Here is a 12,580-nt window from a genome sequence, read left to right on the forward strand (position 1 = left end):
TTCTCAAGGGCATTGGCATTAAAGATCTCTGCATGACTTGGATCTGTGGAACAACTCTACATATCATGTCAAATCACATCACAATCAGAAGTTGTACTTTCATTTGCATGAAATTCAGCATTGTAGTTTCTGGGGGCAGTATTAAGTAATATTAGAAGTTTTGCTGTCAGTAAAGGAGCATATCATTTTCAAAAAGTTCAAGCTCCAGTGAAAACAGACTCACACACAATTTATCACCAAATGCGCAGTTTGTTTTTGTTGGATTTTGCTGACTCAGACTTGTCGTACACTTAAACTCTTTCTCAATTCCACTGCATGCTGCTTTGTATTACAGCCTAGCCCACCACCTTACGTAGAAACTGTCGGTATATACATTACGAATGTGTGTGTGTGTGTGTGTGTGTGTGTGTGTGTGTGTGTGTGTGTGTTCGAGATAGAGAAGGATTGGCACACGATAGCAGGTTATCTGAGGACAGTTCTCTATGATGACTGTCCTCATTATAGACCTCCCTCTGTGCTGAAAAGCTTAGGTGGTCAACTAATTGTGACTTACAAGTAATCGACATTGACATCATATTATAAGCTATAGAGATGATGAGATTGTTATAACGAAGCTACAGACTTTGGAGAGGCATAGATCACTAAGGGCAATCTTTTAAATCCTAATAGGAACATACTTCGACATCATTGACAAAGTTAGGAAGGTCAGAGTCTCTACAGTCAACTGTGGAGCTATTGGTAAAATTCAGGGCCACATTTTGGGCAGCATTTGTATCTACCACAAATGATACATTTAGGATAAGTGGACTTTTTGCTACATAGTAGGACTTAGCAATATAGCTGAACAACTTATCATGATAAAATGTATAATTTCAGTTGACATCAATAATTATTGACATTTTTTTCTGACCTATTCTTAATAAAGACCAGGTGGAAGAAGGTACTGACTGAACCACTTTATTTTTCAAAGTTAAAGTAAATCTTTTGTCATATGGTATTGTTGCTGAGCACCTCTCTATTGTGGGCTGCTTATGGATTGTTTCTTGAAATGTAACAGATGTAGGTTGTGACTTGTGACTGTCAACATGTTGCCTACTCCAAACGGTGGGAGTGACTAGTGTGATTCACTCATAGCATGCTCCATTATCAATGATATGATGTTTATGGGCTAGGGCCTATCTTTTGTTTGCTTTCATGGCGGTTTGCATATAATGCATTTAAGTGAAACTGATGTACTGTAACATTTCACTATGGCTCTGTCCCTTGCACTCTTTACTTTTTTCTAATGTGGTTGGCCTAAAAATGTAAGCAAAACTTATGTTTAATGTACTTTTTGCAAGTAGTTTGAATGAGCTAAATAACGTAATGTAAGGTAAACTTGTGTAAACACTTGGCCTATGCAGTATTATTTTTTTTTCGAAATAAGATCTACACTATTTTTATTTAACAGAAAAACTAGTGTAAAGACAAGATAATACTTTTTTAAGCACTGCTTGTAAGTCATTGTACCCCACTGTTATACAGACAGTAGAACAAAATACAATAGTAATAGAATATTACTAGAACTTTTGACAAAGATCAATTCTGACTTGCCTAAAGTATATAAAAAAGTAAGTTTTAAAAGAGAAATAATAGTACTACGACTTTTTAAAAGAAAAGAGAGCGGCAGTTTGTAGGGTAAATTGTGAAAATTGAGAAGTAATAGAGCTCTTTGTTTCTAAGGTAGATTTTTCTTTTTATTTACCAGAGTGAGTTACAATTAACAGCACTGTATGTTATTATTAATACATAGTCATTATACAACTCTTTACACAATGTGGATTGATATCATGGTGTTGAAATGAGAACTTTAACATCTCCATTTAAGATCTTGTTTCATTTACAGTAATGAAAGTAGATCTTTGACCTTTTTGATGTCTGAGTCACAGGTTGCTATATACAGTAGTGAGAATGGGAATAGCAACAGCACTAAAAACAGATGACACAGTATTTCAGGAAGAGTGAAGTCATCTGTTAGTGTGGTTGTTGCTACTGTTGTTGTTGCTGTGCAACTGTCTGTCTGTCTCTCTCTCTCTCTCTCTCTCTCTCTCACCCCAACTGGTCAAGGCAGACGACCACCCACCTAGAGCCGAAGGGTCTGTCCGAGGTTTCTGCCTCTTAACAGGCAGTTTTTCCTTGCCCCCCTCGCCAAGTGCTTGCTCATGGTGGTACTGTTGGGTCTCTGTAAATGTTATAACGAGTTCGGTCTAGACCTGCTCTATTTGAAAAGTGTCCTGAGATAACTTCTGTTATGAATTGGCGCTATACATATAAAATTGAATTGAATTGAATTGAATTGAATCGAATTGAATTGAATTGAATTGAATTGAATTGAAATTGAATTGAATCTTTGACTGTAGGAGAATCAGATGTTTTCTCCTTTCACTGGCGTCATCATAGAGTCCGAGAAGTTTACAGTTTTGTTTCTGCAGTTTAACAATCAGCAATCTGTGTCTGCCTTTATGAGAGCATCACCGAATTAAATTATGTTTTGGAACATTGAGTTCAGTGAAACACAACCTTGTTTTTTTTTTTTTTGGCAGTGATAGGCAATCTGTTATTGTGGTTTGGAAAGAAAGCCATGTCTACATTGCCTCTCGTGATAAAGGAGTTCAGAGAAATTCTGAGCTTTCTGCTTCACTGCTCAGTAACAGAAGGTGCTTTTTGAATAAGTGCATCTGTGCTCATGTGAGTTGTACGTGCAGGAAGACAGAAAGATAAAGACAGAACAGCTGAAGCAAGGAATTGGAGAGATGATAAAGAGCAAAAGAGAGAACCTGAGTGACTTAAAGGGTCATAGAGAGAAATAGAAAGTCAGGGTAAGGTAACGTCAGGTCTTTTAAGGGTTTTACATGTGTATATTTGGGTTGTTCTACATTAACAATGTATAAGCTTTGGGATTGTTTTTTTTGCATGCAGTACAGCATGAAATCGGGTCGGCAGGCCCTCAGCAGAAGGAGGACATGGCAATGGAAAAAAAGCAGAAGGTGAAGGAGTAATAAGATCAGTTACAGTAAGCAGGCTATCTCTAAGTCTGTAAGAAAAGTTTACAAATGTTGTAAAATGGATTACCTACAGCTAAATATAGACTAGATTTTTATTTATTGCACTTTCACTTCTCCCATATTTTATTTCAACTCACATTTTAAACTCCTGTCATCAAATGACAAAGCCTGGAACTGCCTAGAAATAAGGTGATTGGCAGCATTACATGTATGTAGACCTTTATTTTCTTAGCAAGGTCAAAACATACAAAACCATTTGTTGTTCTACACAGCAGTTTCTTGTGAAACCTGAAGCCAGAGAAGGGTAATACGAGTCAGATGGGAGAGGAAAGACATTTGGAGAAAGTCATAATTCACATTACATCTGTTTGTTGAGACAAGTGAACCCTTATGTGGGAATTAAAATTTGATGACTATCTCTCAGTTAAAAGAACACAAATGAACCATGGTAGCAGAAACACTGTTGCAACTGAACAAGATTACATTTCTCAAGGGAAATCCAGTTGTCAGATTTGACAAAGAATTTCCCAAGACGATTCTGACATTGTTATGTGTTTGCTGGACAGATCTTAATTATGGCAGTTTGTAGTATAATTTTTGTATTTTTTATGTGCTTTCTGTCAAAACTTATTCTGTTTGTGTGCATTGTATGTATTCAGTCGCACTTGTGTGTGTGCATGAAACAGTATGGTGGTCTGAGTTTTCTGCCCAAAACTGTCCTCACATGTCCACACATCATTGCATGAATTAGTTTTTGTGCATGCTGCATTCCTGCCTGAGTCTGTGTGACTTCTTGATTGATCGAGCTGGCTACGTATTTCTTCCTGATTATTTGTCACTCTGCGAAAATAGAGCGTTGGCAGCAGAGGGAGGCTTGTTTTTCTCAGCCATCCATCAGTTCCCTTGTTGTCTACAATGGTAGCTAACTTTAATCTGCTCTAATGCACAACTCTGGTTCAATCAGCCAGACAAAACACAAGTTGCTGCTTGATCTGTGGTCAGTTATAAGTGTTTCTGTAAGGTTTTTTTCTTTTTTTCTTTCTTTGCTTCTGTTTTTCTTCTTTGTTTTGCTATTCATTTGTCTTTTTTTCTTTGCATTTTTTGTTTCCCCTCGATATCAGCTTTTCTTTTGCTGCACATCCTGTGTTTTGTCTCTTTTACAATACTTGTTGACTGGTTACAGCTCCACCAAATGAATACATCCCCCTCACTTAACAACATAAACAAAGGTTAGCTATGCTGTCGTTGGGTTTCATCGCTGTTAGTCCCTGTTGTATTTGTGGTTAAATAGGCTTAGCCTTGTTCAGATAAGAATATGTGAGTGAACCCGTGACCAAAACAAAGGAGGGTAAAATAACAAAAAGCAGTGCAAAGACAGAAAAAAGGAAGGTGACCTGGGTGTCCCTGATGTCAATAGAGGTTTAGGAGGATGGCTCCCCAGATTTGAATTTGAATGATACTAGTACCTGGAATTCTACCGCTACCCAATGGTACCTTATTTCACTACTTTACTCAACATTAACAAAAATGAAATTTCAGTTTAAAAAAATAAGTCCTAACTTTTCTCACTATTGCAGTGCTTGTATAATGCAATATTTACCTGTAAATAGTATGCAATTCATGTAATATTGGTTTCATGATGAGGTTTTAGACATACAAAAAAAAAATCTCACATACTGTTTTAACATACTTAAAAGCATGTTGGGAGGGAATTTGGGATGCAGCTAGTGGCTGAGTGTTGGCTGAAGCTAGTATACTAATGCTAAGTTAATGTCAACTAAGACAGGGCTCCAACAACTTATCCAATTACATAATGAATTATCTGAAGACGTTGATGAAGTTAAAGTTTTGACGTCCATGGAGGACTCAACTTCTTCAGTGCTGGCTGCAGGTGTGCTAACGTTAGCTGTGGCTGCTGTGGGGTCCCTGGCCAGCTTTGCATTTTGCATTACAAATACTGCAGCGAGTGTTGTCTGCGTTTTAATAAGTGTAACAACACTTGTGACAGCTTTTGGCTCGCCATTGGCCTGACTCACTGTGACTTGAACAAACTGCGGTGGTGGCCTAGTCTCGCTCTCTCTCTCTATACTCTAATTTACTCTCTCACCAAGATGTGCTCCCGGGTACCGAAACTTGGCACAGATTGATTAAACGTGGATTGGTACTCGGTAGTACCGACATGATTTGATTGGTTCCCCTAAACTTGTTGAAAGTTTGGTACCCAATCCTAAATAAAACATCGTCTGGATATACTCAAGATTTCCATCAACAAAGTATTGTACACCAGCATTAGAAAAAATAGCATTCAGGCAAAAAGAGAATCTAACTACAATGTTTTTGGATACTATTGGATTGACAATTAGCAGTGTTGTAACTGTGTTCTGAATGTTATCACTCCAGTAGATGGGGTGCACACACACAACAGAAAAAGTTTCTTTCAGCTCATTTACTCTTATGCTGTTACTGAATACACATGCCTACTAACAACATAAATACTATTTATATTAATGTGCAATATGCCCTTTGTAGTGTATGTCTACTCGTGCTGAATGAAGTGTACCAGTGTTTCCTCTATGTTGATTTTGGAGGGGCGGCCCGCCGCTGTTAAATTTCTGCCGCCACGGTATCAGAAATGGGGCAGACGCACAATGTAGTCACGTTTGCCTTTTAAATGATCCTGCTGACATAATGCACCCCCGTTGGCTGCCGCTCACATTGCAATGTAACAACAAGTAGAACTATTCAGAGGTTATTGGGGCTGTCCAGTTTAACTCCACATACTGTTGTGTTGATGTAGTTTATTGTCAAAACGTTCGCTTTCCCCCAAGTCGACTATTAAACTAACAGCTCCACCAAAAACGTCACCGCGGTGGGTCCGTTTTAATTGGACAACGTTCAACTTGTCAGTTCTCAGCTCAACGTCCTGATATCAAACATCTGGAATCATTAAAACGGTAAATATATTTGTTTGTGTCGCAGCGAAGTGTCACTTCACAAAAAAATCCTAGAGGAAACACTGTGTACTGTAGGTAGGTACTATAAGCTTTCTATTTTTACGCACTGACCTTGAAGATTGTGAAGTTGAGGGCCTAGAATAGGGAACACGTCTCCCTGCCATGCTGCCTGTGTAGGACAGGATCTGTTTGCACTTGAAGCTGTCAAAACATCTTGTGTATAAGACCAGCCAGGACAGATGAAACAAACAAATGAAGCAAATTTACTAAATTATGGCTGTTTCTGAGTGTGTGTTCATGTGAGTGTGTTGAGATTCCTCTAAACATCTGTGGATTTGTAGAAACAAGATAATCAGTGATTTTTGAAATTTAATTTTGGAGAGGTAATCACCACATTTGTTGTGGATTATAATTAGAAAGCAGTCAGCATTTAAATGTAATCCAATATTTGTTTACATTATACTAAGGGTGAAGTGATCAGTTGATTAGTCCATCAACAGAAAATGAATCATAAACAATTTTGATGATTGATTAATCATGTAAGTCAGTAAGTCAGCACGAAAGTTGCTGTTTCCTGCTGTGTGAGAACTTGCCTCTTTTGGATATTTTTGATTAGTATGACTAAATACTAAAACTAAATAGCTATATATTTTTTTTTAAATAAATATACTGCAGTGTTGCCTACAGACAGACAACCTTTAAATGAGCACTCACCATGCTACTACTACTACTACTGATACTTCTAACCCCTGGCCTGAAACTTGCTGTGAACATCACTGTAAACATCGAGAGAAGGAGAAGAAAACATTTCGGTAGGTTAGTAGGACAAAGTAGACAACAATGGAACTGGGTCAGCCATGTGTCTCCTTATCCTTAGCTAGCCTCCTCTATGCCCCCCTTTCACACACACATTGTTAAGACTTAAAACATGCTTTCCATCATACATCCCACACATGTTCATTATAACACACACACACAATAACCCAACAAATGCTAACTGTCTTCAAGACTACTGTTAGGATGTTTTTGACCTCGGTGACCTCACAGCGTTGAGACAGTTCAGCCGCTATTATTATCTCTGACACGCACACACATACACATACATCTGCTCACACACATGCATATGTGAATGTACTCATGCATGCTGACATGCACAAGCACACAGACATATACAGTGTAACCCCCTCTCATACACACACACACACACACACACATTCTCCCGTTTGACATTTCACATTAGCGCTGTAATGTTGCTCTGTCACAAAGCCTCTCACCCATCAAGAGTCCTTCGAAACAACTGATGAATGGTCACGCAACAGGTTGAAGCCTCCATGGGTGGCCCTATCTGATAAACATGATCCAACATGGGGCCCTTCACCTCTCAAACCGCAGAGTGGAAAATTTAATGGACACACTGGACCGGCATGGCATTGCTGGCTATGTGCTTTTGTGTGAAGGCACACTCCCTTTTAAAATATACCCATGACCACGTATGTTGTATTGTTTCTCAAACGTTCTTTGATCAAAGCCCATACAAAACCGAACAAGAAGAGAAAAATCTGAATACGTTAAAACAAGGAAGCATGTTGCTTGATAATAATTGCTCTTTCAGGATGTGCACATCATGAGACAATGGTTACAACTTAAATTTAACAGAATATAGGTTTCATTTTCTCCTCTATGTTTCAGTTTAGTTATGATAACCTATTTGTCAGCAAAATTACAAAAACAAAACTACAGCATTTTTACAGCTGAGCTTCTATCCCTCAGAATCAGATCTAAGCAGTCTTCAGTCCAAACACTATTTATAAGACAAAACACTGCAGGGAACATGAAAGCTGTGAGTAGATGTAATCAAGTTCACTATTTTACACTTCTAAGTGGAGTTATTATAGAACAAACAAGTTAACTTTCGCATGGAAACAAGAAAGTCAGACAATCAGATGGTGGCTGATGATGTGCCTACATCCTTTCTTAATCATCAGAAATAAATGGACTTCTGGTGACTTGTTTATTGGGTTTCTTCAAGTTAGATGAACAGTGAGGAAAATCTTGTAGATACTTTATACACCAGAAAATCACCCATGAATCTGACTTTTGTTAACTTGTAAATGTTTGTCTCTAAAAGATAGCCTACCCAAAAAAAATCTACAATGTAATTGAACAATTTCAAGTAAATGGGAATGGGAAGAGGTGTTTAGTAGGATTAAGCGAGTACTCGGCTGAAACGAGTGTTAGTATAGATAATGTACAAGATCATCAGAGTAAAATGTGTCGATATCCGTACTCGTTTAGCAACTTTTATTAAGAAAAACTTGCAGCAGAAACACTGCTCTGAAGCTCAGTTCTGAGACTGTTCTATAGTTTTTTTAAAAACATGTCTGGTTTAAGCCCCGCCCATCTACAGTATGGAGAATAGAAATAATTTAGTTGGTTGGTTTTGGCTGGATACAGATACAGTTAACGGTGTACTCTCTCATCCCTGGTGTTTAGCATCTCTGTGTATTCACATGTGTGGATTTTTATCATTCCACTATTTTTAACTATTATATTATTACATATTATTTTGGTGTACAATGTGAAAGAACTGCTCGAAAGTGAACTGATTATTCACTTACACAACTTTGCATTGATTTCATTTGATATTGTTTCTGCTTGTGATTTGATGCAACCTGATTTGATTGCACTCAAGGCATCAGGACTTGAGAATCCACTCGGTACTCAGGCAGTCGTATTCTTTGTTGTGACTTGACTTGTGAGACATGAGCAGAAATGACCAGATCCAGCCTCTAGCTTGCAGGAATACACGTGTAGCTGTTGGAAAAAAGAGTTTCTGAAAAGACCATCTTTCCTGATAGTATACAGCTGTTCTCCTCTCTGTAAGGAAAGTTGCTGCAAATGTAACATCAGTAAACAACACACATAAACACAGTGTATACATAATCATATTACATAGTCAGCTTAAGATAATGTATAGTGTGACCTTGAATGTGGTATAATACAGAATCTTGAGTCTTGGCTTCAGTCTCTAACAATCTTAAGTACATGCTGCGTTCCCAGTCATGGCGCCAATAAGCCCATGAGAGCAACAGACACTTAACCCTGCAACCCCTAACAACTCCCTAATCCATACATCCCAGCTTGGCCTGAGACATGAGATATACTGTTCCTTCTTGTGTGTGCAGTGCACTCATGTGCATATGCGAGAGTGTGTATGTGGTCATACAGTCACACAGACACACTGCATGTGTGTGTTGTGGTCACAACTCTCTACCTTTCATAGCAGAGCTTGGCTGCGGTGTTATGTTTCACTCTTTCACTCTGCAGGGAACACACACACATGCACACTCATGCACGCACACACACGCACACACACACACACACACACACACACACACACACACACACACACACACACACACACACACGCACGCACACACACATCTATCTAAGTCAGTCATCCATTTCAGCTTCAACTTTGGCCCACATCCACTGGTATGTCTGTATTCATGTATGTATGAATGCTGGCGAGGGAGAGAAGCGGAGACCAAGGAAGAGAAAGACAACCAGTTGGGGGGCCATTTGGATTTCCATAGCATGCCATGCATGCAGCGAGTTCATTGAGTTCACATGTGTGAACCTAGTTTGCCTGCAGAAAGGCAAGGTGGCCTGATTGCTCTCTGGTCCTGATGCAACACTACATGCAGCTCCAGGCATGTTCGCTGTTGTAGAGTGAAGAAAAGTTGAACACAGCAATAATGGGATTTTTTAGAAATAAGGACATCTACACTGTTGAAACCTGCCCATAGCACTTTTAAATTGTTAGAAAACTGACTTCACAGAGAGTGAGCTCAACTTGCACAGGAGGGTGTGAATGGTCTCATCTCCCTCTGGAAGAAAACAGAATTTCCCACTCGCTCGTTTCTCAATGATTCAGTTTTATCCTGTCATTTTTATTTCTCTATCTCTTTCCTCTTCTATCCTCCTTCTGTCCTGCAAGCAACATTCATGGACAGATTTCTATTGAACCACTTGTTCCCACTGAGCCGAATGTCACTTGTCTAAGTGATTCAAGTTGTACCTTGCCAAGAATTATGTTTAAAGTGAATTGACAGAGTGTTGGAGATGAAGGAACAACATGACATGTTTTTGTTTTGTGTTTGCACACACGGAAGAAATTTCATAATTTCGCTGTCACAGTGCTGTCACTTCAACGCCTGAAGGGATCAGTGATTTAGTATTACGAGTAATTCAGCAAGGCAGAATTACATTTGATGTCCCGTTCAATAATAAGAAGAACCACCACATTAAATACAAATACAGTATCAATATGTACTATCACAATACCACTGCATCAAATTAATTGTACCACTGCCAGATGTTATATATCTTGTAGGATAATTTAAAAGGAATGTTGGCACTCTGATGGATTTGAGGACTCAGACGCCTGCCAGAACTCCACTTGATTTAATTACTCAGTAGTAAACTCAGTCCTGGTAGACAGGCTGATTTATGGTTAGACCACACACTCACATATGCACAAGGTGCTCACATAAATTAACTTTCTACTGTCTGTCTCCCTTTCTTTATCTTATTTTCAATCAGATGGGCCTTGGCTCAGAAAGCCAGCAGAGGAAAAGAAAGGCTCCAGCCCCTCCTCCCACTCCAGCTTCCATCACTACAAGCCTTGACGACACTTCATCCTCTGCCAATCCCACCCCTGATAGCCACGCTACTGAAACACCTACCCCGGCCTTTCGTACCAAGGTGTCACAGTCAACCACCGTCTCTGCTACCACAGTGGTATTGCAAAAAGTAAAACCAGTCCCAGCTGCACAACCACCACCTGGGTCCGCCGCCACCCCAACCCCCAGCTCCCCGACCCCAAGTAGCAGCACCTCGGACAGCCTGGCTGTCCAGGATTCCAGCTCTGAACTCAGCCAAAGCCTCAACGACTCAGACGCTGACCTAGACCAGACCGGTTCCCAATGCAGCAGTCTCACCAGCAGCACAGGAAGCAGGTCTGTGCGGGTCCAACCCATGAAGAAAAGCTCCAGCAGTAGGATGAAGGAATCGGAGAAGTCCAGCAGCATGGCTGCCAAATTAGATCAAGAGGAAACCTCAGCCAGCGGCTCCAAGTCGGATACTGAGTCGGCCCTAAACCTGAAACTGGATGAAGTTGAGAACAACAGACATAGCGCAATGGGTAAATATCTATAAAATGGCATGACAGTGAAAAAAACAGCACCTGACACAGATGTTAGAAATAAGAATCTACATTTGAAGATTTCAGTTTATAAATGCAACCAGTTTAGGAAAAAAAAGTTTCAAATTAATCTTTAATACTTCTTAATTCATGCTTTCTGAAAGTATGCTATAACTATCAAGTCTTTCTTTCTTGATAGTGACGACACAACCTATTTTATTTTAGTAATTGTCTAACATCTCTCAGTTATCAGACTACTTCTTCTCAAATTAAAGACAGAGACAGCACTGCATAGAAGTACAGGATAATACCAAAATGACAGCTAAGGGTATTAAGGGTAATGATAAAGCAGACACAGCACCACAGTCAATAATGTGATCTACCTGTCTATCAATATGACACTATATCATTCTTAGTTTTAATATGCTCCATCAGTCTGTGAATTCAATTCTGATCTAAACTGGCATATTAAGTTTTCACACCACAGTACACAAGACATTCATATTCATCAAAGAAAATGAACTAGTTGATAGCTCTGTATGTAAAGGAACTAACTTTTACCTGTCATAAAATAACTGAATGTCTGCCCTGGAGGACTGAGCTGACATCTGAAACTTCAACTGTCAAGGATGACGCACATTACCTAGTGAAAGTGTGTGTGTGTGTGTGTGTGTGTGTGTGTGTGTGTGTGTGTGTGTGTGTGTGCGCGCATGTCATGGTTAAGGTACAGGAACCAGTGGAGCTTGTTTTCATCGTGGCTCATAAAACAACACAGTCCCTGTCTCTCGCCTTCACTTATCAATCTAACACAGTTGTCATATCTTTCTCTCTTTTTTCTCCTTTCTGTCTCTCTGTCTCTCTCTCTCTCTCTCTCTCTCATTGTCTCTCTCTGTCTCTCTATCTGTCTGTCTGTCTGTCTGTCTGTCTCTGTCGCTCCCTCCCTTGCTCTCTCTCTCTCATATGCATGCAGCCACTCACACAAACCTTCAAAGCTGGTAGATACACAGACAGATCTGTCATAGATTGAAACAGGATCTACTTGAACTTTAGTTGGCCTTGTATTGATCTTTATATAACCTAGATCTTTCTCTGGAGCAAAGTGAGATTGCAGCAAAGGCCTGTCTTGTCTGACAGGGGCAGAGATGAGAGAGTCGTAGACCTAAGAAAAAGGGATGAGAAAGGTGAGGGGGAATGGAGTTCAGGGAAAGGAGCATGGGAAGGTTTTGGCAGCGGGATGACAGGGTAGCAAGGAAGAAACAAGGGGGCTAGGGGGGTTTAAAGAGAGGAGAATGATGGACAGGCAGATGAAAGCAAGAGAAAGGATGAAGTATGAGGAGGTTAGTGCCTTAGTCAGGATAGAACAGAGAGCACCAGGA

At 39.7% G+C, this 12,580-nt stretch overlaps 2 protein-coding genes across 10 annotated transcripts in view; both read left to right on the forward strand.

Moving 5' to 3' along the window:
- cobl (cordon-bleu WH2 repeat protein) overlaps positions 1–12,580 on the forward strand; it is a 57,682-nt gene that overhangs the window by 28,635 nt on the left and 16,467 nt on the right. For all 9 annotated transcript variants that reach the window (XM_051406832.1, XM_051406839.1, XM_051406838.1 and 6 more), the window contains one exon: positions 10,604–11,204. In XM_051406832.1, coding sequence (XP_051262792.1) covers positions 10,604–11,204 — 601 coding nt within the window. The remainder of the gene's footprint in view (positions 1–10,603; positions 11,205–12,580) is intronic.
- Positions 12,144–12,580, forward strand: part of entpd3 (ectonucleoside triphosphate diphosphohydrolase 3) — a 125,005-nt gene continuing 124,568 nt past the window's right edge. The window contains exon 1 of the mRNA XM_051406849.1: positions 12,144–12,162. The gene's annotated coding sequence lies outside the window, so the exon portion shown is untranslated. The remainder of the gene's footprint in view (positions 12,163–12,580) is intronic.

This window comes from Dicentrarchus labrax, unplaced genomic scaffold (assembly GCF_905237075.1).
Source record: "Dicentrarchus labrax unplaced genomic scaffold, dlabrax2021, whole genome shotgun sequence".
Taxonomy (NCBI): domain Eukaryota; kingdom Metazoa; phylum Chordata; class Actinopteri; family Moronidae; genus Dicentrarchus; species Dicentrarchus labrax.